Source organism: Eupeodes corollae, chromosome 2 (assembly GCF_945859685.1).
Source record: "Eupeodes corollae chromosome 2, idEupCoro1.1, whole genome shotgun sequence".
In the NCBI taxonomy this organism is placed as follows: domain Eukaryota; kingdom Metazoa; phylum Arthropoda; class Insecta; order Diptera; family Syrphidae; genus Eupeodes; species Eupeodes corollae.
This window is the reverse complement of record NC_079148.1, coordinates 36,954,199-36,981,740: the sequence shown is the minus strand read 5'-3', so window position 1 is coordinate 36,981,740 and position 27,542 is coordinate 36,954,199. Positions and strand designations below refer to the sequence as shown.

Sequence of the window (27,542 nt, the reverse complement as noted above, 5' to 3'; positions counted from 1 at the left end):
CCAGGGTAAAGCTAATTTGCTGCATGGCCCTCATACTGCCAATGATCGTTTATGGTTGTCCTGTGTGGTTTAACGTTGCCCGTTCCCAGATGGAGAAGTTTCGGTTGTTCGAGCGGCAGTGTTTACGACGCTGTACCGGCTTATATCGAACAGCCGAATCTTATTATGTACAATACTATTCCAACGAGGCTCCATACAACGGGGTTTGAATCAACAGAATTGACAATTTCTTGATAAGACTCGTTCGGGGTTACATTGCAAGAGCTATGTCTTCGACCAACAATTTAATTTTCGGGCGTTCTATCCGAACGACGAGTATTTTGAAAGTGCACGCCTGGGCGTCTTCATTCCACCAGAGGCATTCCTTTTTTTTTAGACAAATGGGTTTGATCCCTTCCTATGCCATCTAAAGTATTTTCACGGGTACTGCCTCTTGCGATGAACTAACAAATTCTCCAAGATTAACTCTTGTCTTGAAAAAGTGCTTTCTCGAATAAGGTATATAAACTGTAGGTCCTCTCCATTCCTGACAACATTAATAGCAAACAGGAATGGTTGAGAGTTGTAAGTCACTAGGCCCTGGTTCACAACGGACTGTTGCGCCACCCAATTTAATTTAATTTATTTATATTTTTATTTATACATAAATGTAACCGATATTTAAGCTTTTTTTTCAAAATCATTCTGGTTTAGTATCACGTCACTAGTTTTTGAGATATGGTTGATGGTTTCCAAACTTTAAGACACCTCTCTAAAGGCCTTTTATTTAGATGATGGGCTTTGAAACGTCGAGAAATATGTTTATTTAGGAATTTACTAAAGTTTCGTGAAACATGAAAGTAGATAAAAACTACGTTTTGGCAATAACTTAATATTTTCAAGGTCTAAGAAAAATATCAAGAACCATTAAATCATTTTCACCGTCACTTAAAAATAAGTTACAATTTTTAATGTTTTTTTTTTGTGTATATATTACAACAGTGATATAACAATTCAAATATTCACTTTCACGTTTTTAAAACATTTAATTAAAAAAAGTTGTCTTTATTTTTTTTACAAAAATTCAAATTCTAAACTTTAAATTTGAATTTGACTCAAATAATTAGTCAAAATATCTTTATTGAGATTTGTTAAATTAAAAAAGAATTTATTGATTTTTTTTTTCTGAAAACAAAGAAAATTAAAAATATCAATAAATTAGTTTAATGTTTTGATAGAATTAAACTTTTTGTTCAAAATCCAAAACATGCCTTTCATAACCCAGTACAGGTTTTCTGAAGCCTGTTTAAGAATACTACAAAGCTCATAAGCATACATTAAATTGTTTGACAGAAATTGTAATCTGATCTGTGCAACGTTATCTCTCCTCCCGATCCCTTCACCTTTAAAACCGCAGAACTTAGAAATAAGCTGCATCTCAGAGGCGATTATGGGTATAGCTTAATCATGTTTTTAATTAAAATAAATTGGGTTTTTCGCAATAATTAACAATTCAGCTATGATAAATCTTTTATGTTTCTGGACATGTTATCATTCCTGGAAATTTATTGTCCAATCAAAAAGTTTATACAACATTATCAACCTACATAAATGGCATTGTCTCGTAGCATACAAAATACATCACATTTTTGATTTTTCTTTTATTTTCTAATAATGCATGGGAAAGTTTTCAAGGAATTGCAAACAAAAATACTAAACATTTTCCTCTGTTTCACTTCAAACCAAACCAAAACAATATAAAAAATGCAGGAAAATAGCGATTTTCTGGAGCAGAAAAATACACTCGAATGCAATTTCACTTTTTGTGTTTTGTTAGCCATCGTCGTCATCACAGAGAGGCACTTTGTTCACTTAAAATATAAATGGTTTGTATTTTTTCAATTTTTTGTTTGATTTTTCCTCTTTTCTTCAGAAATGGCATGTGGATGTAATTTGTGATAATGAGAAGCACAACCATCGAGTGAAGAAATACAAAAGAAAGGGTCAACTCTTTAAAAACCCTACTCTACTCTGTCTCGGATGCAAAAAGCAACAAAGCAACAAAACAACCAAACAAAAAAACAACAAAACAAGACGACATGGTCGGATAAGATTTCCTTTGAAGTGCACCCAGCAGCGAGACACGTGCGTCATATTGATGAGAATTCATATACTCTATAGTTTTCTTCCATGTAGACATTCTTAAAGTTCAATACTAGGACGAGCTTACAGTCTCGAAGGGAAAGAAAAAAAAGTAAGACTTTTCTTTTGTTTCGTTAATAAATTTTTCAACTTGTGCACAATTTACAGCAAGTCTATAATTTAAGCTTCTTTGGCTAAGTTGAGAAGGCCATAGGGCATCTTTTAAGTTCAAACATTTAGCTTGAACTTATCAAAATGTTAACGTAGGATCTTGGACGGGACGAGTACTCGAATGTCTGTATAGTATTTTTACTGTCCATTTTAATGTGAACATTTAAATTTGACACCATCTGGTTGGACGCTTTTGGAATTAATTGTTTTAATTTATGAGTGTAAATGTACGATTATATTACGACTTGTCATTTGAAAAAAAGCAATTAATGAAAGCAAAATAATAACAATAATAATTCTAAATAGTATTTTTTTAACAAGTTTTATAATAAAAGTAATTTAAGTTGAAGTTTCTGATGAACAACATGCATTGCAAGCATGGAAAATTTGCAAAATTCAAGGGCGTTCATATCGTATTTTAATATTGTTATTTTTAATGTTTGCAAAGTATTGAGCAAAAGAATAAGTATACTATATTAATTATCTGTACTAAAATATTTTCTGTGCAATAAAATAAGTTTGAAGCCAATATTTTTAATTTTTGAAAAGCTATTTGATTCGAAAGTAAATTTTCAATAAGTTTTAGTATTTTTTTTTTAGAGTTTTTTGTGAAAAAACTGTCAATTCGATTTTTTTCAAAATTTTATCGAATGTTCAAAACAATATTTCTTATAAGATAAAATTAGTTTGAAGCCAATATTTAAAATATTTGAAAAGATATTTGAGTCGAAAATAAATTTTTACCAACTTTTGTTAAATTTTTTTTAGGTTTTTAATTTTTTGTACAAAAACTGTCAATTCGATTTTTTTCAAAATTTTACTGAATGTTAACAACAATATTTTTTGAAAGATAAAACTAGTTTAAAGCCAATATTTACAATTTTCGAAAAGATATTTGAGTCGAAAATCATTTTTTACCAACTTTTGTTCATTTTTTTCGGTTTTTAATTGTTAGTAAGAAAACTGTCAATTCGATTTTTTTCAAAATCTTACTGAATGTTGAAAACAATATTTTTTGAAAGATAAAAATAAATTAAATCCAATATCTCAAAGTTTTAAAAAGATATTTGAGTCGAAAATCAATTTTTACCAACTTTTATTAATTTTTGTTTAGTTTTTTATTTCTTGTAAAAAAACTGTCAATTTTCCATTTTTCCATTTTTCTCAAAATTTTATCAGATGTCAAAAACATTATTCTTCGTTGCACAAAATTATTTTGGAGATAAAATCATATTTTAGTCTTTAAATTTTGGTTGTGACAATTTTTTTTCAGTTTTTTTGATTTATAAAAAAAAAACAATCAAATGGATTTTTTTTTAAATATAATTTTTTGATATCACGTTACATTTTACTATATAAAATTTAATTCAAGTCTCTAGCGTTTTTGGTTCGTAAGATATTTAGGGTTAACCAAAATGTTCACCTTTTTTTCAAACTGCTATGGTAAAAAAACCGACCACGCAATTTTCTTGAGAGTTCTTTCTTCATCTTTCTGCCATATTATCTGTATTACAAAATTTATTTGAAATCGATATATCTTCTGGTTCTTGAGCTATGGACGACGAAAAAACCGTAGCGAATGTACGGACGTATGAATGTACGAACGTACGAACGTACGTACACACGCACGCACAGACATCTTTCTAAAAATCTTTCTTTTTCGACTCTAGGGACCTTGAAACGTCGAGAAATGTCAAAATTTTCAATTTGACAAATCGGACCCATTACAATAACTTCCTATGGGAAGTTAAAAATTGAGGACACTGCATGCAGTTTAATTGATTAGAAGTGTCAGCCAAAAGATCGTTTATGATTACAAGCAACAGAGTCGGAGACAAAACAGGGCCAATGGAACATCAAGGCAGTTTTCCAACGAAGATATTCATCAATACCAAAAGCACACATTTGATAAGAGAGCTTGTTGAAAAAATCTATCAATTTCCTTGGGGGAAGAGGATTCGCAGTTTTTAGGGACACATGCTGATTTCCATCCGCTCTAAAAGAGACATGTATAAAGTAGAAAAGATGGAAAAGCTTACGCAATGGATTTGTCAGCGTTGAAGGATAATAGGGGAGATACTATCCGAGCCAGCAGATTTGTGTGTATTATCAAGGTATTTCGGTACTCCTTCAACAGCATGATTTCCAAAGAAGATTTACGCTCCTTTTGCCAAAAATAATTGGGAAATCTCGGAAACAAAAACAAAAATTGAAATCAAACTTATTTTAACAAATGCAAAATAGTGTTGCTAACCTTTTCTTAGTTTTAGAAAAATTTCAAATGAAAACTTGTTTTATCTTACAAAAAATGTAATCAGTGGGCCGCATCCTAGTCTCTGTTTTAAAATCATTTCCACATATTCTGCTTTCAGTATCTGTACATATAGCAAAAAGAATTTGAAATTTAAAATCGTAAAGTAACCCGAACGTTTGGAAAACAAAAGTTTATGATACTGAAAATCACATTAGAAATATTTTCTTTAGTATTATTTTCTTGATCAAAAACCGCAGTACTAAATGCTCAAACTTGTAAGGACAATTTCTTCAACATCAAGAACTACAAATCATAGTTTTAATTAAATTTAGTATAACGTGTTTATTCTTGTTGTAATAATATTTTTTTCTATATTAGTAACTTTTGTGGCCTTTTTTCGTATTTTGAAAATCGTTTTGAGCTATGTTTTAATTTTTTTTAAATTATCATGGCTTTTAAATCTCTTCTTAAGCAATTTCGCAAAATAATATTCAAAGTCACAACTACAACCTCTTTTAGGTTACTTCTAAAGGAAATTTTCACTATGCCACAAATAATTGGTTATTATTTTTATTAACGGCCATGTTCCGAATTTCGATCAAAAGGGAATTGAAATCACTTTTCAATTTCACGTGAAATGAAATTGCATGTTCTTTAATTCGATCGATTTCGAAAACTTCGAAATTGCTTCGAACTGTCAGAACTGAAGGACCATTCATTTTTATTTTGTTTCAGAAGTAAATTTTTTGCTGTTTTGAAGAAGAATGCAATATTTTTAACAATTTTAAGTGAAAAAAAAGAAGCAGAATTCAAGAGAAAAAATAAGAAGACGAATTTTGCGAGACAAATGAAATATATTTAATTTGCATGACACAATGTAAAAATGCTAAAATTATGTAGAATTGTTCTAATAAACAACGTAATTTTAGATTAAACAATAAGACGCTTTTTTATATGTTCTCAGGGAAATAGAACCTTTTATAATACCTTCATCGATTTCTTCAATTCAAAAACTTAATTCAACCCTCCAATTCCTAGCAGAAGCAACCTATCAAACTTCAATTCACTGAAATAAAAAATGTGATTTGAATACGTTCAAAAAATGGAAAAAATCGAAATACAGAACATCCATTTGCATGTTCGAAAATCAAATTCACGATAACCTAAATTCACTTTCGCAAAGTGCATTCACAATAAGTGAAATGCAAAACATGGGCATAAATCATTGATTTGATCGATTTTCTTGAAAACGGTTTATGCAATTTTTATTGAACAAATATAAACGTTTTAAATCATTAATTTATTAACATGTATTTAAAGCATGTATTTTTAAGAGCGTGTAGTTTAAAATCTAGCAATACTTTTTTGTGGTTCATCTTTTTTTGACAGCTGTCATTTTTATTTATGCTAAGTTTGATGGTTTGTCATTTCATAATAAATAGACTTAATACTCGATGTAAAGGGTGATTTTTTTGAGGTTAGGATTTTCATGCATTAGTATTTGACAGATCACGCAGGATTTCAGACATGGTGTCAAAGAGAAAGATGCTTTGACATTTCATCATGAATAGACTTACTAACAAGCAAAGCTTGCAAATCATTGAATTTTTTTACCAAAATCAGTGTTCGGTTCGAAATGTGTTTCGCGCTTTACGTCCGATTTATGGTCTACATAATCGACCAAGTGAGCAAACAATTAATGCGATTGTGACCAAGTTTCGCACTCAGTTTACTTTATTGGACATTAAACCAACCACACGAATGCGTACAGTGCGTACAGAAGAGAATATTGCGTGTGTTTCTGAGAGTGTTGCTGAAGACCGTGAAATGTCGATTCGTCGCCGTTCGCAGCAATTGGGTTTGTGTTATTTGACCACATGGAAGATTTTACGCAAAGATCTTGGTGTAAAACCGTATAAAATACAGCTCGTGCAAGAACTGAAGCCGAACGATCTGCCACAACGTCGAATTTTCAGTGAATGGGCCCTAGAAAAGTTGCCAGAAAATCCGCTTTTTTATCGACAAATTTTGTTCAGCGATGAGGCTCATTTCTGGTTGAATGGCTACGTAAATAAGCAAAATTGCCGCATTTGGAGTGAAGAGCAACCAAAAGCCGTTCAAGAACTGCCCATGCATCCCGAAAAATGCACTGTTTGGTGTGGTTTGTACGCTGGTGGAATCATTGGACCGTATTTTTTCAAAGATGCTGTTGGACGCAACGTTACGGTGAATGGCGATCGCTATCGTTCAATGCTAACAAACTTTTTGTTGCCAAAAATGGAAGAACTGAACTTGGTTGACATGTGGTTTCAACAAGATGGCGCTACATGCCACACAGCTCGCGATTCTATGGCCATTTTGAGGGAAAACTTCGGAGAACAATTCATCTCAAGGAATGGACCGGTAAGTTGGCCACCAAGATCATGCGATTTGACGCCTTAAGACTATTTTTTGTGGGGCTACGTCAAGTCTAAAGTCTACACAAATAAGCCAGCAACTATTCCAGCTTTGGAAGACAACATTTCCGAAGAAATTCGGGCTATTCCGGCCGAAATGCTCGAAAAAGTTACCCAAAATTGGACTTTCCGAATGGACCACCTAAGACGCAGCCGCGGTCAACATTTAAATGAAATTGTCTTCAAAAAGTAAATGTCATGGACCAATCTAACGTTCCAAATAAAGAATCGATGAGATTTTGCAAATTGTATGCGTTTTTTTTTTTTAAAGTTCTCAAGCTCTTAAAAAATCACCGTTTAGAAGCAATGAACTTGTTTTATGTGGCATTTCCTTACAGAATTTCAGAACTCCATCGACCGTTTTTTGAATTGCGACACATTTTCGGTAATAGTCAAAACATTTTTGATTCACATTAGACAAGAAAACGTTTTATTATTGTCAGATGTTAAGTAGGATTCAAAAATCATGCATAATTCATTCCATTTCTTCAGAATTGATGAATTTCGTTTCGTCTTCAGAAGGTGTTCGCTGATATAGTTTTTTGGAAGTTCTTAAAATAGAATTTCAATAAACAGAAGAATTTTGACTTGTTGCAAGTACGAAGTCCTTATTTAAAACGAACAAACTTAAATTTTCATTAATGAATTGTTTGAATAGTATCTAATCTTGTCTTCGTCGTCGTTGCGAAGGCTTAAAATCTATAGATATTTTTAGAACTAGTATATTATTTATAATACTCCACAACACAACACTACGTTTCGTAATCACGTCTCATGCCACAGCCATGTTGTCAAAATGCCAACAACTGTGAAATGTGCTAATTGAAACAATTTCTATTCGTCGGCGGCCAACGTCGTTGTCGTCGTAGGTTAGGAAGGTATTTATTTTAACTTGTTTTTCTTTTTTCATATTATTTCAAATGCTATTGAGCAACTAGTGGGCGACACACGCAATTCTACTTCAATAGGCTATACGTAAACCTTATTTTTTTGTATTTTTAATTCTTGAACCTTTTTTTATGTAAATATATAAAAATACAGAAAATTATTATATTCATTCAGTCAAATAAGCCGTATGCCAATATTATCCCTTAAAGGAAAAACAAAATCTCGACATCAATAGAAGCCAATCAAAATACAATAAACATACATTACATATATAAATATTTTTGGTATCAAAAGAATTTTCCTCTACATTCCAATTTTACCCTTAAAAGCAAACTATCAAGGTCATTCACATAAAACTCTTCTAGACATCTGCTTGTTTTTTTGTGCTTTTTGGTTTTCTATTTTTATATAAGCTTGAAAAACAAAACTTTTCCAACCATCTGGGATCTGGATCTGATAGTATTTTGTGTTTTTTTTATTTTCGTGGGTTGAGGGTTTTAGTAAACAACAGCGTTGCTATAGGTTTTTCATTTTTTTGACTTAAGGAAAACGTCTATAAATTTCGGTGCTTTTGTAACACTATGGCAACATTGCACATGAAAAAATTAAACCTATCCTTTTTTTTCAGGAAATAAAGTCAACAGGTCGACGACCAAAACATCAGAGGTTGTAAATTATTTTATGAAAAAATCCACACGCAACGCAATCTATACAATAAAACAATTGTAAACAAAAATGAATTTAGCAACAAATTTTATAATTTTCAATAAACATACTATTTACTCATATTTATTATGTTTGTAGTCTATATTTAACAAATTGTTGCTAAAAGATAAAAAAATGTCTTTGAATTTTTGCGATTTTAAAAATAAAACAATAAACAAGAAAAAATAAGTGTATTTGTTTTTGAAACATGCGACAGGAGTTCGAGTTTTTAGAAATGCTAGACTGTAAGTAAACCTAGCTGAATAATTATTATTATCATGATATGTTATTAAGTTTAAACAAATAAACTTAAGCTCTTATTCAATAGAATTTAATTTAAATTTTAATTCTTAAATTAAATTGAAACGTTTTGTTTTCTTTTGTGGATTTATGTTTTTTTGTTTTAATTCAATTCACTCTTAATTATTCCATAGCTATTAAGCTTAGCTATGCTGCTAATAGAATGTTGTTTTTGACAGCATCTTTGACCGCTTGGAAGGTTTCTTTCATTTTTCTAGAAAGTGGTTAGTACAGGTTAGGTATGGGGTTGCTCGTGAGTAAGAAAAATAATAATAAATCAAATCAATAACAGAAGAAAAGGGAAGGTAAATTGATTATTATTGGTTCAAGTTTTTCTTTCGTTAAGGCATTGGGCTACATAGACATAACAGCGTGATTCTTAAATACTAAATGAGTTGAATGAATTTAATGAACTTAATTCCTAGACAAGGCTGAAGAGAAGTTTTTCAACCTCTTTTTGTTTATGAATTAAAAATATTGGAAATAAAAATAAGACTCTTTGTAAGTTTCATTCGAAAAAAAACATTTCACCGGGAAAAATATGAATTTCACTCTTTGATGACTGAGTCTTTTTCATTTCGTTCGAAATTTCAATTCCATTTCAGACTAAAATGATTACTTAGTTTTTTTAGAATTTAAGAAATTATATAACTTTCTAGTCGAAATGTAATTTTTTCCAAGTGAAACGTACATACGTTCCGACGGCTATCCCGAACCTTTTTCGTCATGACATATCTGAAGAATCGGTTGAGATATTGACTTTAAATAAACTTCTGAAAAAATGGAGTAGTTTTTTTTTTTAATTTAGCAATTTAAAAAATTGTATTGTAAGATTTGGTTGACTAAATAACTACAAATATCTCTCGAACTAATAACTCTAGCGACTTCAATTAAATTTTGTATATATCAAAAAAGCTGAAAAAATACAGTTGTAGATTTGTTCCTCTAAGACAATTGTATTCATCGAAGAATTAAGTTTTTGACAACTGGTAAAATATTTAGAAAAATCTTAGAATAATTTTTAAAAATAAATAAAAACCTTAAATATCTGACCATTCAAATTTCCAGACAAAAACGTTTTTCTTAATATTTGGTTTGAAAACTAGGGCCTAGTGACTTACAACTCTCAATAATGCCTGTGTGCATGTGTTAACAAAATTTCAAAACACAATTTTTATCAATAATATAAATTCAAAAAAAATACTAAACAAATTTGGTAAGGACCAATTTTCGCATCGAGTATTTCGATAATATATATATAAAGGTATTGACTTCAAAAATAACGCTTTTCCACAAAAATTTTTTTCGGGAGCACAAACAAAACAATACTTTTTTAAACTATACTAAAAGCAATCAAAAAAGAGGATTTTAAGGCTAAGTTAAAACTTAATATATGTATTTCTAAACAACAAATTGTATATAGAAAACATTTTAGTATCTTACTTAGATTCTAGAAATACTCTATTATTTGAGAGGTACCCGTGGCATGATGGTAAGTGCGTTGGACTGACGCGACTATTGACGCACTGCGAAGGCACAAGAGTGGCTTACTGACAAGACTCAAAAACTTGTACAGACGACTTACAGACCCACACGACTTGGAGGTTAGGACACTGAAGTCGTCAATAAAAAATGTCAATCTGTTGATTAAGGAGAACTACAGGCTATCAATTAACAAGTACTGCGACCGCAAGATCCGGTCAGTTAATTCGAGTGACCCTAGTATGTTCCCTAAAATCAACAAGATATTCAGGAAAAAGAACGACAATGACCTTCCGTGTCTTAAACTCTAAAGAAGTGAAGAGAACAAAGACGTACTCAGGACAACGCAAATAGATCCAGAAGAAGCCATCTTTGACGATGACTTTTACATAAATGAAGATTCGAAGGAAAAAGTAGAGGCGGTGGGAGCTGCTTTCCAGCAAGTGTACAAGGTGAATGTTAGCTTTCGCCCCAACGACGACCTGGAAAACAGAGCCCTACTTAATTACTTTTACCTTCGAAATAATATAACACAATGGCGATCTGAGAACCGTGGTTTCATGCGGTTCAATGGCGATTCCTTGGCAAATGCCATAATCGCCGAGCAAACGGGATCAAGTCCCTTGTTAGTGACGAAGGTTGAGCTTCAGCTCATCTTCAATTCAATAAAAAATAAAAAGTCAGCAGGTTTCGATGGTATTTTGAATAATGCATATGATCCAGTGCATTGGAAGACCGCTGTGGTTCATCCTCTCCCGAAAAAGGGAAAGGACAACTCCAACCCGCCAAATCTTCGGTCGATAAGTCTTCTTCCGAGCATCAGCAAAAGTTTTCGAAAAAATCATTAATAGGGCTCTGACTAAGTGGGCACCGGACAACAAAATAATTCCGGATAAACAGTTCGGGTTTAAGGCGGGTCATGACACAATTCATGCTGCATCTAAATTCGTTTCTGATATCCAATATAATAAACTAAAACAACAATGCACAGGTGCTGTTCTGGTTGATTTGCAAAAGGCCTTTGACACCGTATGGTTAGAGGGTCTTTACGTAAAACTGAGCAGCCTTGGCATTAGCAAGCCATTGTTGTATATACTTTACGATATGCTTAACGGTAGGAAGTTTGTTGTCAAAAGTGGCAATGTAACTTCTACCACAACATACTCAATTAAAAATGGTCTTCAACAGGGAGCGGTGAATTCGCCGATTCTCTTTAGCATTCACACCAGCGATATGATAGGTGGTCTTAGAAAGGCGTACAGAACGGCCCGAAAGGTTGAGGTTATTAGAATTCTCTTGCAGCATGATTTCGACAAGATTAAGCGATATTGCGACGACTGGAAACTGAAAATAAATGTCCAGAAGTCGGAGACAATTCTGTTTCGGACTCGTTGGCTAGGGCCACGAGGGATACGTAGTACAAGAATTGGAGCAAGATGGTCATCGTTGATCTTCACGGGCATCCATTAGCGAGCAAAAGTGTAGTGAAGTACCTCGGTATCTGGTTAGATCAGTATTTATATTTCGACAGACATATAAATGCTGCTCTGACCAGGGCCAGAGGAGCCTTCGTTTTGACGAAACGGCAATTTTTTAGCAGTCGGCTTGACCCCAGAGTGAAGGTAATTTGCTTCATGGCCCTCATACCGCCAATGATCGTTTATGGTTGTCCTGTGTGGTTCAACGTTGCCCCTTCCCAGATGGATAGGTCTCGGGTGTCCGAGCGGCAGTGTTTACTACGCTGTACCGGCTTATATCGAACGACCGAATCTTCTTATGTGCATTACTATTCCAACGAGGTCCTATACAACGGGGCTCGAATAAACAGAATTGACAATTTCGTGATAAAACTCGTTCGAGGTTACATTGCAAGAGCTATGTCTTCGACCAACAATTTAATTTTCGGGGCGTTCTATCCGAACGACGAGTATTTTGAAAGTGCACGCTTGAGCGGGTTCATTCCACCAGAGGCATTCCTCTTTTTAGACAAATGCGGTCTGATACAGGATAGATTGGCAGTTCCGTTTATTTACCACGCCAAACGAAGAACCGTGGATAGGCGACTTCCATACAACCGGGACGTCATGGCACAAGGCGGAGCAGAGCTCCTTCGGTTCAGTAGAAACGGGACCGAACTGATAGGGTGAAGCAGGAAAACCAGTTCTGGTGGCTTCAATCGGCACTTGATAGTGGGTATTCGGGATGGGGTTTTAAGCCTTGGCCGGCTTACATACTTGTTTTATAGTTTTAGGGTTTAGTTTTAAGTAGAATAGGCATGGTGGCACAAAAAAAATACAAAAAAAATATATACATATAACAAAAAAAAAAACATGGAATATAAAAAAGAATATTAAAAAAACATACAAAAAAAGACAATAAAATATAAAAACAAAAAACGTTAGATTTGCTGCTGTGGTTGTTCAAGTTTTAAGTAGTTTATAGGTAGTTTAAGTTAGTTTTAAGTTTTATATTAGGGACCTTTTTTTAGGTAGTTTTTATTAGTTTATTTCAAAATTTTCTAATAAATACAAAAATAAAATTTAAATTGAAGTTAAATAGATCTTAGGGCCAAAAAGCATTAGTAGTTAGTGTCATAGTTTAACTTAGAGTGTCCGTATGGGACCATTAAGTTAGTTGTTAGTTATGGATAATTAGGCTAGTTTTATGAATTTGTGTCTAGCTTTAAGATAGGTTTAAGAATGAATTAATAAAAATGAATTAAAAAAAAAAGTGCGTTGGACTGACATGCGAGAGGCCTTGGGTTTGATCCCTGCCTGTGCCAACTAAAGTTTTGTTCACGGGTACTGCATCTTGCGAGAAATTGACAAATTCTCCAGAAGTAATTTTTGTCATGAAAAAGTGCTTTCTCAAATTAGCCGTTCGGATTCGGCATATAAACTGTAGGTGCCCTCCATTCCTGCAATTACTCGCACACAGGAATGGTTGAGAGTTGTAAGTCACGTGGCCGTGGTTCTCTACGGACTGTTGCGCCACCTAATTTGTATTTAATTTAGAACACCTTGAATTTAATGTTTTCATAGTTTTAAAACATACATTTTGGAGTTCATTTTCTAAACATTAATTTAAAGTATTTGCTCAAACTTAAAAAGTACTTGTTTTCAACATTATTTTAAATTTGTTTAATATATTTTAAAAACTTGATAAAAAAGAATTGTTTAGACAACAGACTCATTATAAGAACAAACCTTACTAACCAAACCATATTGTCTTTTTCTATTGAAAACCGTTTTACAAAAAATGGTTTAGAGTTCCTTTCATTTTTTAAGACAGTTGAAATTTAATAATATAATTAATGTTTAAACTGAATATTGAAGAAAAGGGATTATAAATTTAAACCTTATAAAAATAATTGAATATCGATTCAAATATCTTTTCAAAGACTTAAAATTAAGGCTTCAAACTTATTTTATCTTATAAGAAATATTGTTTGTAACATTCTAAAAAATATTGAAAAATCGAATTGACAGGTTTTCTTACAAAAAATAAAAACCAAAAAAAATTTAATAAAAGTTGGAAAAAATTGATTTTCGACTCAAACATCTCTTCAAAAATTTTAAATATTGGCTTCAAGCTAATTTTATCTTATAACAAATATTGTTTTTAACATTTGGTAAAATTTTTAAAAAAATCGAATTGACAGTTTTTTTACAAAAAATAAAACTATAATAAAAAAGAATAATAAAACTTGGTAAACATTTACTTTTGGCTCAAATAGCTTTTCAAAAATTAAAAATATTGGCTTCAAACTTATTTTATTTCACAAAAAATATTGTTTTCAATATTCAGTAATTTTTATATAAAAATCCAACAGTCCGTTTTTTCATAAAAAATAAAATCTACAAAAAATAGTACGCAAATTTGGTAAAAATTGATACAAGTACATATAGAAAAACTTTTAACCAAGACAAATCGACAGACAGGATGGGAAGTTATCAGTGTGGGTCGCATTCCAGCCTATTTTTTTTTAAACTGTTGATTCAATTTTTCTCAAAACTTGACTGAATGTTGAAAAGAATATTTTTTTAAAGATAAAATTAGTTTAAAAATAGTATCTCAATGTTTTGAAAAGATATTTGAGTCGACAATCAATGTTTACCACATTTTATTAATTTTTGTTCAGTTATTTTTTTTATAACAAAAATGTCAATTCGATTTTTCTTAAAATTTGTCCAGATGTTAGAAACGTTATAAAAAACCGTTAGTTGGACTTTTTCCAAAAATATATTTGTATCACGTTACAATTTACAATATGAAATTTAATTCAAGTCTCTAGCGTTATTGGTTCGTGAGATATTTAGGGTAAACCAAAATGTTCACCTCTTAATTCATTTTTGTTGAAGGTCCTTTCTGCATCTTTCTCCACTATTATTTGTATAACAGAATTTATTTGAAGTCGATATCTTTACAGATTCTTGAGCTATGAACTTCGCAAACGTACGAACGTACGGAACACGCAATAGTTTCCAAGCCTTAAACCCTAAATTCAACCAGTAAAAACAGTTCAAAACACGCTATTTTCTGTTTCAAAAGTCTTTAAAAAGTAAAGATATGTATATTTTTTTTCTGTAAATACGTACGTTCAAAACTGCAAGACTCTTTTGACCATTTGGATCCTACAATTTGTATCTTTTTGTGTTTTAAAATTGATAACCTTTTGTATTTTAAATTGTTTGAACGCTATTAATTATTTGGAAGAAATAATTATAGCCATTAATTATTGAATATTCATACATACATATATACATTTGTTCATGCTATGAAATATCATATTTAAAAACCTGAATGCAATATTGATTTATCATCCAAAAACGACTGATTCCTTAATTTGGCAAAATTATCATAAAAACCATCGGAAATTTAGCTACAATATAAAACTTATAAGTTTTCTACTCAAGAATCCCAATATCTTGTTCTGTGGCATATTTTAACATAATATTTTGTTTACATTTTCCTCCATACAAGGTGTCCTATATGCGACTTAAGTTTTATTTCCTTATTTCAAAATACTAAAAGTATAAAATTAAAATCCTGTAATTTTTTCACTATGTTACAAAATGAAAATCATAGCGTATTTTCTTTATTTGAAAATTAGATTAAAGTGTTTGAAAATAACGTATTTCTTTATGTTCTTGAGAACAATGAAAAATATAAATAGGCCCCACTATTTGACATGGTTTCCAATTGAAAAAAAGAAACATTTTTGTTTGAGTACAATTTCCACTGAATTCTAAGTAAGGCCTTTGTACAAAGTAAGTACTGGGACTTTATTTTTCATTATTATAGATTTTTTCAAACCCACAATTTAGCAAGCCTTGTTGTTATCAGTCATTTCTTTATTTTTACATTTTTATACAAAAAACATAAGTAGGTATATTTTCCCTGTCAAAATAACCCTAGAACTGCTAATGATGTTGGTTGTGTCTGGCTCTGGAGACCTAAGGTCTTTATTACATTTCAACTAATTAATTTGTTGGCAAAAATATTATTCAAAGCAACTACATCATAATTTGTTTTCTATTTACATACACATCATTTAAAAAAGTCATTTATTTTGAACAATTTCTCAAGATCAAAAAAATAAACTCAAATAAAAAACTGTAAAACTTTATGAAAACACAAACTCTTGTTAATCAATCCTAATTAATTTCAATTAATTAAATCAACAAAACAAATACAAAAAAAACCATCCATTTGCTTGTATAGTTTAAGTGCGCCAAAGAGCTTGCTTACCTAGAAGACTCGTAAAGAGCGTATCCCTGTTACGTTCCCGATATCGAAACCTTCAAATTTATATCCCTTTCCTATTGAATGTACCTCCCTAGTGTGCACTTTTCCTCTGACTCATTCACTGAAGTCATGGTTAAAAAACAACAACAAAAAAGTAGAAGGAAAATAAAGTTTTATCGTGTTGAGTTGATGATGATAAGGCAAATGAAAACAAAAACAAAAACAAATTCTAGAATGTGTACATAGTTCAGCGATTTTTACTTAATTTACTTGTTGCCTTGTTGTTGCCGGTAAACGTATATGCCACGCCGCTCTGTACGTCGCGTCGCCGCTGCTGATAAATACGATTACGCAATGAAAAAGCCCTTACCATATACAATTTATTTTATTTTGTTAATTTTATAAATCACTCATTTATTATAGCTATGTACAGATACGAGTATACTTTGTAGTGTATGTTTGTATGGTATCTATTTTATTGACGTTAAGTGAGTAAAACTTCAAAAACTTCTTACGTCATTCATTACAGCAAATAATATTTATATTTAAAGAGGGCTTTTGAAAATGATTGACACTTTTGAGATCTGGAGAATCTTATAGAGTACATAAAAAAAAGATATACAGAAATAAAAAAATGTGGTTTAAGAACAACTTGACTTTAATTCTATTCAGAATTCAGCATTTATTGCTAAACTTGGTACGAGTATTTACATAGAAGGTTAAGAACAAGTGTTTTTGATAAGAATTTTTAAAGACTTTAAGTATTTTACATGCGTAATAATTTTGTTTTGTTTCTGACTTTCACTTCTTGGAATATGTAGTTGTATTTATTTGACTATGGTAAAAGATAGTTTTGTGCAAATAATGAACTTAACGACAACCATTAGTTTTTTTTAATTAACTAAGTTTGCAGTAGAATTATGGCTACGGAATTTTTATGTTTAATATTTCGGCCCTAACTTGAATAAAATTAAGAACAGTTCTTGGAAAAATAACACTTCTCTTCTCACAAGTTTGAAAGCACGGAAGTATTTGATTCCAAAACTTTTAGAAATTATAAAATTGGTCAAAAACTTTAAAAAAAAGAGGCTGGGATGCGACCCACACTGATAACTTCCCATCCCGTCTGTCGATTTTTCTTGCTTAAAAGTTTGTTTATATGTACTAGTATCGATTTAACCAAATTTGCGTACTATTTTTTATAGATTTTATTTTTTATGAAAAAACGGACTATTGGACTTTTATATAAAAATCACTGAATATTGACAACAATATTTTCTGTAAAATAAAATAAGTTTGAAGCCAATATTTTGAATTTATGAAAAGCTATTTGAGTCGAAAGTAAATGTTTACCAAGTTTTAGTATTGTTTTTTTTAGAGTTTTATTTTTTGTAAAAAAACTGTCAATTCGATTTTCTTCAAAATTCTATCGAATGTTGAAAACAATATTTTCTATAAGATACAATTAGTTTGAAGCCAATATTTTATAGATTTGAAAAGATATTTGAGTCGAAAATCAATTTTTACCAACTTTTGTTAATTTTTTTTTTAGGTATTTAATTTTTTGTACAAAAACTATCAAATCGATTTTTTTCAAAATTTTACTAAATGTTAACAACAATATTTTTTGAAAGATAAAAGTAGTTAAAAGCCAATATCTACAATTTTTGAAAAGATATTTGAGTCGAAAATCAATTTTTACCAATTTTTATAAATTTTTTTTTAAGGTTTTTATTTTTTGTAAAAAAAACTGTCAATTCGATTTTTCTCAACATCTTTCAGAATGCTTAAAACAATATTTCTTATAAGATAAAATAAGTTTGAAGTCTAACTTTCAAGTTTTTGAAAAGATATTTGAATTCATATTCAATTTTTACCAACTTTTGTTAATTTTTGTTCGGTTTTTAATTTTTTATAAAAAAAACTGTCAATTCGATTTTGTTCAAAATTTTACTGAATGTGGACAACAATATTTTTTGAAAGATTAAAGTAAATTAAAGCCAATATCTCAAAGTTTTAAAAAGATAATTGAGTCGAAGATCAATTTTTACCAACTTTTATAAATTTTTTTTTAGGTTTTTATTTTTTGTAAAAAAACTGTCAATTCGATTTTTCTCAAGATTTTATTGAATGTTGAAAACAATATTTCTTATAAGATAAATTAAGCTTGAAGTTTAAATTTCAAATTTTTGAAAAGCTATTTGAATCGATATTTAATTTTTACGAACTTTGAGTAATGTTTTTTTAAGATTTTTATTTTTTATAAAAAAAACTGTCAATTTGATTTTTCTCAATATTTTATCAGATTCTTAAAACATTATTCTCCGTTGCTCAAAATTGTTTTGGAGATGAAATCATATGTTAGTCGTTAAATTTAGGAGATGACAAATTTTTTTTTAAAGTTTTTTTGATTTAGAAAAAAGACCGTTAAATGGATTTTTTTCAAAAAATATACTTCTTTGAGATCACGTTACAGTCTATTATATAAAATTTAATTCAAGTCTCTAGCGTTTTTGGTTCGTAAGATATTAAGGGTTAACCAAAATTGTCCCCTTTTTTTAAAACTGCTATGGTAAAAAAACCACCCACGCAATTTTCTTGAGAGCCCTTTCTGCATCTTTCTGCCTTATTATCTGTATAACAAAATTTATTTGAAGTCGATATCTCTTCTGGTTCTTGAGCTATGGACGACGAAAAAAACATCGCGAACGTACGGACGTACGAACGTACGTACACACGCACGCACAGACATCTTTCTAAAAATCTTTTATTCCGACTCTAGGGACCTTGAAACGTCGAGAAATGTCAAAATTTTCAATTTGACAAATCGGACCCATTACAATAACTTCCTATGGGAAGTTAAAAATGATGCACCCACACTGATAGGTTTTTCTATTCGTGCAAGTCTGTCGACATTTTTTAAATTTACAAAATATGAATAGTAAAATTTTGTATTTTTTTTTCTTTTTTATAAGTTTTTAGTTGTTTTTATGTTTTGTAAAAAATAGCTATCAATTCAAATTTTCTATGAAATCAACTAAAAGTAAGCAACAATATTTTGAATATGATTTCAATATCTGCTTTTGCTTTTGACATTTTTAGATGAAGTACATTTTTACCAATTTAAGTATGAAATTTTTAGAAGTTTACCCATTAATTTTTTAAGAACATTTTCTTAGGTTAAAAACTAAATTTTCTAAACAATGAAATAATTTTCATCTATTCTCGAATTATTCAAATCGAACACTGTTTTTTTTACAAATTTTTAGTAGTAAATTTTGAATGGGATTGTATTTCTATAAAAATTGTAACAACATTTTATGAACAATATTTTAAAAGATATTGAACTAGTTTGAAGGCAACATCTTTAATTTTTACCAAGAATCAAGTCGAAAATCAATTTTGAATAACTTTTAGGTGTGTTTTTTTTTAAATTTTTTCTTAGATTTTCCTCTAATTTTTCCAAAATGTTCAAAATCATATTCTCCTTTGCATAATATTATGACAAACTCAGTTTTGTACAAGTCATTTATGTATCTTTTAATTTGTTTGTTATTATCTATAAAACAAAATTTATGAAGTCAATATTCCTACGGTTCTTGGGCTATAGACGACTAAAAAAGGTATTCCGAACGTATAATTTAGATTCTGGGGAACTTGAAACGTCAACATTTTCAATTAAAAAATCAGACCGATTACAATATTCTTTACATCAGAAATCAGAATCTTTTAAAAGTGAAAGTAGAAAAAAAAATTGTTTGGAAATAGTTTTCAAAAAATATTTTCGATGTCAACATCGACACAATCAAAACTAAAGTATCTGTTTTAGGTTATTTCAAAAATATGTCTAAATTCTAACACAGTCAAATTAAATATTTTGCTATTTAAAATTCAAATTGCGGACATTTTATCACATTTGATTTTTGAAATGGGGCATTTTTGAAATGCTTTTTGAACAGCTAAAAATATTTGTTTTTTAAAGGCTAACACAACGTATCTTTCAACAATAAATTGTTTGGTTATTTTTTAAAGTATAAATCTATAACTAATTTAATTCACTTTAAGTCACTTTAGTATTTTGCTTAGTTTTCGTAATTTCAAATAGTTATGAGATGATTTATGGGTCGTATTTGATTCTCTTGGAACACCTTGAATGTAATGACCTACCGAAAAATAAAAAAAAATAATTTTAACACTTTTTTATTATAAAATCAAAAGCACTGCTATTTTTATGAACACTCTATAACCAGAGGGTTTGAAATAAATTATTTGGACAAAAAAGACTTCAAAACTATTTCATATTACACAAAATTTAGGTACACTACAATATTTTGTAAAATGAAATTAAAAATTTTAAAAAAATGTAAACAATAAAAACCTAAAAAATAAAATTCACGACTGGGTCGCACGAACTTGCTACTGTATGCAAAGAGTCTGTTTAAAAAAGTACTTATATAAGATTTTAAAATATATCTATGAAATAAGTTTGTCTTCAAAGATATAAATGCCATTTGATTTGTCAAAAAAACCAGCAATTCATCCACACAACTCATCGTAGGACATTTCATCCCGCAAATGAAATTTACTTGTAACCGTACTTAACGAAAACAATTGTTTATGTATTCAACTATTTCGTTCAATTGGATAGCCTTATTTTAATTTCATATTAGAAGAACCAGGATGGAAAGTAAATTATCTGAAGATAAGAAAGAGAAAGAATATGTATGTTTAAATTGTAAAGCGATCGCCTATTGGTTGTGTAGTTAGGTAGGTGTCTAAAATGAACATAGAATAGTTCACTTCGCGTGCTCAGCTTTATGATAGTGAAAGAATGTCATTGGTAGGTATCCTTCTTTCGTACAAGCTTTTAGCGCAAACATGGAGTTATTCCGTTCAGTTTATTTTTTTCGTCAAAGTTCAAGAAATTGCTATTCATGTGTTGGTTACAGTCAGGCACTTGTGCGCTTTTCATTTTAGTTATGAAGTGACATGAAAGGTGTAGTTGTAGAGGTTGTACGTTTCTTTAACTAGTACTAAGTATTTACTCTTTTATATAATCGAAAGCAAGTAAAATATGTGTTAAACAACCTTATTCTCGAAGAATAATATTTTAAAATCTTATATACAAAAGTACCAAGATAATACTTCTTGATAGAAACTTTAAAATAGATTGTTGATGAAACATATCATAATCGATTTACGGTCATAGTTGGTATTTACAATAGTTATAGTTATAAAAATACATAAATGGTACCAAATGCATTAATTTAGATAAAAGATAGGAAAGAAATTAAAATTTTGTCAAAAAAATTTACTAAAAATAAAAATAATTAAATTAAAATAATTAAAAAAAATATTTTAAGATTCAAAATTTTACCTGAAAAATAAGTTTGTCTTCAAAAATTTAAATGCCATTTTATAAATCAAAAAAACCCTTGATTTTTCAATTTTTTTTTTAAATCGTTAGAGCGGTTTTTTTTTTTAAATTAATTTCTTCATATAAAATTTGTACATATAAAATTTTCTTCTAAAAATATTTTTGGTATGCAGTTGCTTAGAGATTATGCATTTGAATTTTGTAAAAAAATGTTTACTCGTTTTTGAGATATCGAATTTTGAAAAAAAAAAATTTCAATATTTTTTTTTTAAATCCAAACAATAAAAAAATGCATTTTTGATAATGAAATATTGTTCAAGCAATATAAGAGCTTATTCATTAAAAAAATTAATGAAATCGGTACATAAGTTGCTGAGATAATTAAAAAACAAAATAACGGTTCTATTGTCGGTACCATTCCTGGGCAATACAAAAATATGTTTTTCTTATTAAAAAAAAAATTGTATGGAAGCAAGTGTAAGTTTTGATCTTAAAAAAAATGAAAAAAACGCCTAACGCGAATCTGCTCAAAACCTTAACTTCCAAGTTTGACCTCAATCGGCCCAATGGTTTAGGCTGTAGGAGCGTGGACAGATAGACAAAACCGACAGGACGGCATCGCGGGACCCACTTTTTTCGACTTCTCTACCATCGTAATAGCATGTTTGATTAAAATCTCGAGTTCAAAATTTTGCACGAATGCAAAACTTGCCATATACAGTGGTGGACAAGAATTTAGCACACTTGTTAAAGAAAATAAAATCCATTTAATTTTCAATTTGTTTGCTTGTTATGAAATAAGTTATATTTTATTTACATTACATATACAAAGCACTATGTTTTTATAGTACTTCATCAAATATGTTTAACATCTGTAAGAAGAAAAAAGTATGGATTGTAGAAACATCAATTTTTCGCCTGGACACGAATTTAGCACATTCAACAGTTTCTTCATAAAATTTTACTTGCCGTTATCAATTCTATGTTTTTCTTAGTATTTTGTAGGAAACCCTGAATTTTGCAGTACAGAAGCAATTCTTCTTGGAAAACTTTCAACCAAAGCCTAACATCGTGACTTTGGAATTGCATACCGAGCATTTTGAATCTCCTGCAGCAATTGTGTTAAATTAGTTGGTTTTTTTTGCTCAATGTGATGTTCAACATCATTCCACAAATTGTCGATCGGGTTAAGATCGGGTGATTGTGCTGGCCAATTCAAAAGGTCGTTTGTATTCACCTCTAAGGCACACTTTACTAACTTTGAAGTGTGTTTAGGGTCGTTGTCGTGCATGAACCACCATAATAACGGCAAATTGTCTTCTCCGTAGGATATCTTATGATCCGACAGGATATGTCTGTACACGTTCTGGTCCATTTTGGTGTCAATATTCACAATGGGGCCAACGCCGTGCCGTGAAAAAGCAGCCCAGACCATAACGTTGCCTCAACCGTGTTACACAGTCTCAATGGTGTACCTTGGATCATATTGCCTGTTTTTTGGACGCCATACATATTTTCTCCCATCCGATCCGAACCGGCATAATTTGGATTTATCGCTCCAGAACACGTTTTTCCAAAAACTAATTGGTTTGTCTAGGTGAGCTTTGGCAAACTGTTACCTAGATTTCAGATTTTTTTGATACAAGCGGTTTTCTCTGAGCAACACATCCACGTAGATTGTTTTTATTTAATCGGCGTCTTATTGTCCTTGAGGAAACATTTACTCCATAGTTCGCTTCGAATGGCCACTGGAGGTCTTAAACGGATCATTGGTCCATAACCTATTAATAATTCTATCTTCATTTGTATTTGTCTTTCTGGCCTGTTGGTTTTGTTTAACGTTTTCAATCACTCCAACCTTTTTTAAATGACGAAGGGCTTTTAAACCAGCTTCCTGAAGCATTCAAACAACTTAAAAATGTCTGTTACCGTCCGCCCTTTTGACTTGATTTTCAAGATCAGACTTCTTTTTTCCTTTGAGCACTATTTTCCTTTTGCGATGAATAATTATTTTTTTTTAATATAGATCATTAAAGGAATGTATAACCTCAAAAATTTTTGTTATTTTCTTTTTAAAAAAACACACAAATTAAAAATACTCTTTGATTGCGAAATGGGCTAAATTTATGTCCAGCTAAAAATAACGTAAATCACAAACAATCTTCATTTTTCGCAAAACGATATTTTACTTTTCAATCATTTACACATTTTTATTACCATATAAGGTAGTCATAGTAACAACATAAAAATCAACCGTTACTTGCAAGTAATAAAGAATTGAAAGTTGAGAAATACTTGTACTCTTTTCAATGTGTTAAATTCGTGTCCACCACTGTAGTTCCTATATGTAGCAAGTAAAAATGTATAAAAGTTGGTAAAAAATGATTTTCGACTCAAATATCTTTTCAAAAATTGAAGATTAAAACTTCTTACTAATTTTTACTTATAAGAAATATTGTTTTCAACATTAGGACAAATCGAATTGACAATTTTTTTACAAAAAAATAAAAACCTAAAAAAAATTGAACAAAAGTTGGTACAAATTGATTTTCGACTCAAATATCTTTTCAAAACTTTGAAATATTGGCTTCAAACTTATTTTATCTAAGAAATATTGTTTTCAAAATTCGATTAAATTTTTAAAAAAATCGAATTGACAGTTTTTTTTACAAAAACTAAAACTCTAACAAAAAAAAAAACAATACTAAAACTTCGTAAAAATTTACTTTCGACTCAAATAGATTTTCAAAAATTTAAAATATTGGCTTCAAACTTATTTTATTTCACAAAAAATATTGTTTACCATATTTAGTAATTTTTATATAAAAATCCAACAGTCCGTTTTTTCATAAAAAATAAAATCTACAAAAAATAGTACCCAAAATTGGTCAAAATTGATACAAGTACATATAGATAAACTTTTAAGCAAGACAAATCGACAGAAGGGATGGGAAGTTAGCAGTGTGGGTCGTATCCCAGCCTCTTTTATTTATATAAAAATCAATCTAATTAACGCACCTTTCTGAATATGTGAATACAATTTTTCAATCGGAATAGGAAACAGAAAAATATTTCAGAATTGTTTTCCGAGCATTCATACCAATGAAAACATTTTATAAACATTTCAGAAGTGTTTTTCTATATCTGAAATGTTTTTTTTTCAAATGTTTCAAAATTCTTTATATTAAGGGCCCACTTAAAGGAATTGAAATAGGTGCCCTTAACAAATATGTTCCTACTAAAATTCCATTTAAACACTGAGTTGCAATTCTTTTTCTTGTTACAATTTTGAGCTCCATTTAATTCCCATAACATTCACTGAACATCATAGAAATCTTATTCCCCAGTGTATCATTTTATGTTTTCTTTTCTAAAACTTATCTTGTTTTTTATAGTACACTTTCAAAATCTTCATACAAACTCAATACATCATTTATTTATGGCCATTTCTAGGTCCAATAAGTCAGGTCAGGTCCATACCTAAATCATTTGAAAGATTCTCTTTATTGTAAAGTATCTATAAATATTAATCCCTTCAGTTGTTGATACACGATACATTATGTCTTATCCCCTCTTTAAATCAAAATAGGTGTAGACCCTTAAAACATCTGTTCTCGAAATCAAAAAGAAATTCTACTCCACACCTAGACAAACATTTTTTTTCTTTACACATCCAAACAAAGGATATTTTCAGAAATCTTTAATAAAAACCTAATTGTTGTTGTTTTCATTTATTTTATAACTTTTGAGCTATCCTTCAATTTTATTCAACAAAAAGATCATTAATTTATTTGTCTGTTCACGCGACCACTGCCTGATCTTAAAAAAAAATCAAGAAAACAAAAAGACAAAGAAAATATCAATAGCTCAAGAATCAAAACAAAAAGAAAGAAAAACCATGAATTGTGTGGAAGAAATTCAAACGGGGAAAACACGAAAACGAATAAATATTACAAAAAAAAATACCTACAAATAAAAACTTACATTAACAAGACTAACGCCAAATGTGGCAACCCATCCCCAACCGCCATCAGGGGCGACTTTTCTTGTTGATTTTTCCATTTTCTTCTATCAATCGTTTATCGTTGATGTTTTTTAATTGATTTTTTTTTAATTCTTTTTTTTATTTAAATTCAAAACACACAATCGGTGGGTGGATTAACGAACGACACAACGAACGTAGACAGCACACCTCGTTGACAGTTGTTAAATCAAAATATATATAAAGGTAGGTATAGTAAAAATTAAGTTGCCAGAAAAACTGACACTTTGGCAACTCTTAGAGTAGGTATTATTATGATTTTGGCAAAATAGTGCACTTAATTCTTTTTTCGTATCAAATTATTGGCAATAATTTGAAGTGTTGTTAATAAATTCAATGGTTTTATTTTTTTGAAGTTCCAAAATTGCGTTTTGTTTGTTTTTTTTTGGAAGTGTAGCATAAATTTTTGCCGGCAGGATAATTTATTGCATTCGTCTGTGCTAAGAGCCACACAAAAAGGACAACGACCCGAATTGAAATTGAGTTTCTTTCTTTCTTTCTTGTTTGATTTTGATTTTTGTTTGTTTGTTTGTTGTTGTTATGATGAAAATCTTCACATGATTGCAAAAATAAAAAAGCACAATTTAATTTTTATTGAACACGACGACGAAGACGAAATCGACGACGAGGACGAGGACGAGAGCGACGAATTAATCGCAACAGGCACTTTTGACTTTTCTGACGAAATTTAAGAGCTACACTGTGACACCGTGACTAACTTGATTCCCAAGAATAAGGGAACAAGAACAAAGGAAAACAAAATAATGTTCACGTGCGATTTTGTATCTTCTTGATGTTGTTGTTGCTGTTGTTTTTGTTGTTGCATATTAGGGTAAGAAAATGAAGTTAAAGCTTCGCTTGTTCAAGTTTTTCACGCTTAAGAGTTAAATTTATTTATTTCTTTTCTTGCACATAATTTGATAAAATAATAAGTAAATAAAATTAGAAAACGAAAAAAAAACGAATTTATTTATTCACCACTGTGCCACATTCCGCGACTCCAACCAGTTGCTCACTGCACAGCTCATCGATAACTGAAAATTGAAAATTGCTTATGGCTTATGGATGGGATAGCACTAGCAGCTAGCAGCCTGCTCTGCTTTGCTTGGTGCTGTTGGTAAGGTGAGGTGGTGCGGTAGAGTGGTCGTGGTGTACGAAGTGAAATGGTGAAGTTCACTTCACAGCTGAGCGCTGAGCTGAGTTAGCCTGTTTGTTATTGTTGTTTGGTTTGGCCAGAGTTTTTCTCTGGCTGTTTTTTTCGAGTATAAATCACACCCCCATAGGGTAAACTGATAAATATAAGCAATTTAAACAAATAATGTTATGACACATAAATAAAACATACAGAACTTCCTTAATATGTTTTCTTTCGTTTATTTTGAAAATATTATTACAATTTTGTGACGTGCGTTGAAAACTAAAAATACTCTTTCAATTGATTAAGATGTCCTAAATTCGAATCATGCATAGAAGTTTTTCAAAAATTAGCCCTTTTAAAAATGCTAAAAGAACAAAAACGGTTTTTTAAGGCTAAGTTAAGACTCAAAATATCTCTTAACAATAAATTGAAAATTAATGATATTGCAAAGAACAAATCTAATACTAGATACAAGTTAAATCAATACTCAAGAATTATTATAGTCTTTATTTGACTCTATTTGAAGTTTTGAGAAAATGATACTTTCACAGTTATGAGTCTTTATTTGATTTTATGTGAAGCCTTGAATTTGATACTATCATAGTTTTAAAAAATACGTTTTGGACTTAATTGTTAAAACTGATTTCAAATACAAACTGCCCCTTTTCAACATCATTTCTATATTATTTGTTATATTTAAAAAACTTGATATAATAGAATTGTTAAGGCAACAGACTTATTGCAAGAACAAAACATACTTTGAAAACGAACTAAGCATAAACAGTCAAAAGCATCTTTCAAATTTGTATAAGATGGTTAAAATGTAACATTTTATTATTATATTATATTTCAAACCATCT

General features: G+C 30.2%; 1 protein-coding gene across 1 annotated transcript in view; it reads right to left on the bottom strand.

Moving 5' to 3' along the window:
* Positions 1-26,590, bottom strand: part of LOC129945482 (uncharacterized) — a 101,693-nt gene extending 75,103 nt beyond the window's left edge. The window contains exon 1 of the mRNA XM_056055266.1: positions 25,487-26,590. Within this exon, the coding sequence (XP_055911241.1) occupies positions 25,487-25,564 (78 nt within the window). The 5' untranslated portion in view covers positions 25,565-26,590. The remainder of the gene's footprint in view (positions 1-25,486) is intronic.
* Positions 26,591-27,542: the final 952 nt, after the last annotated feature.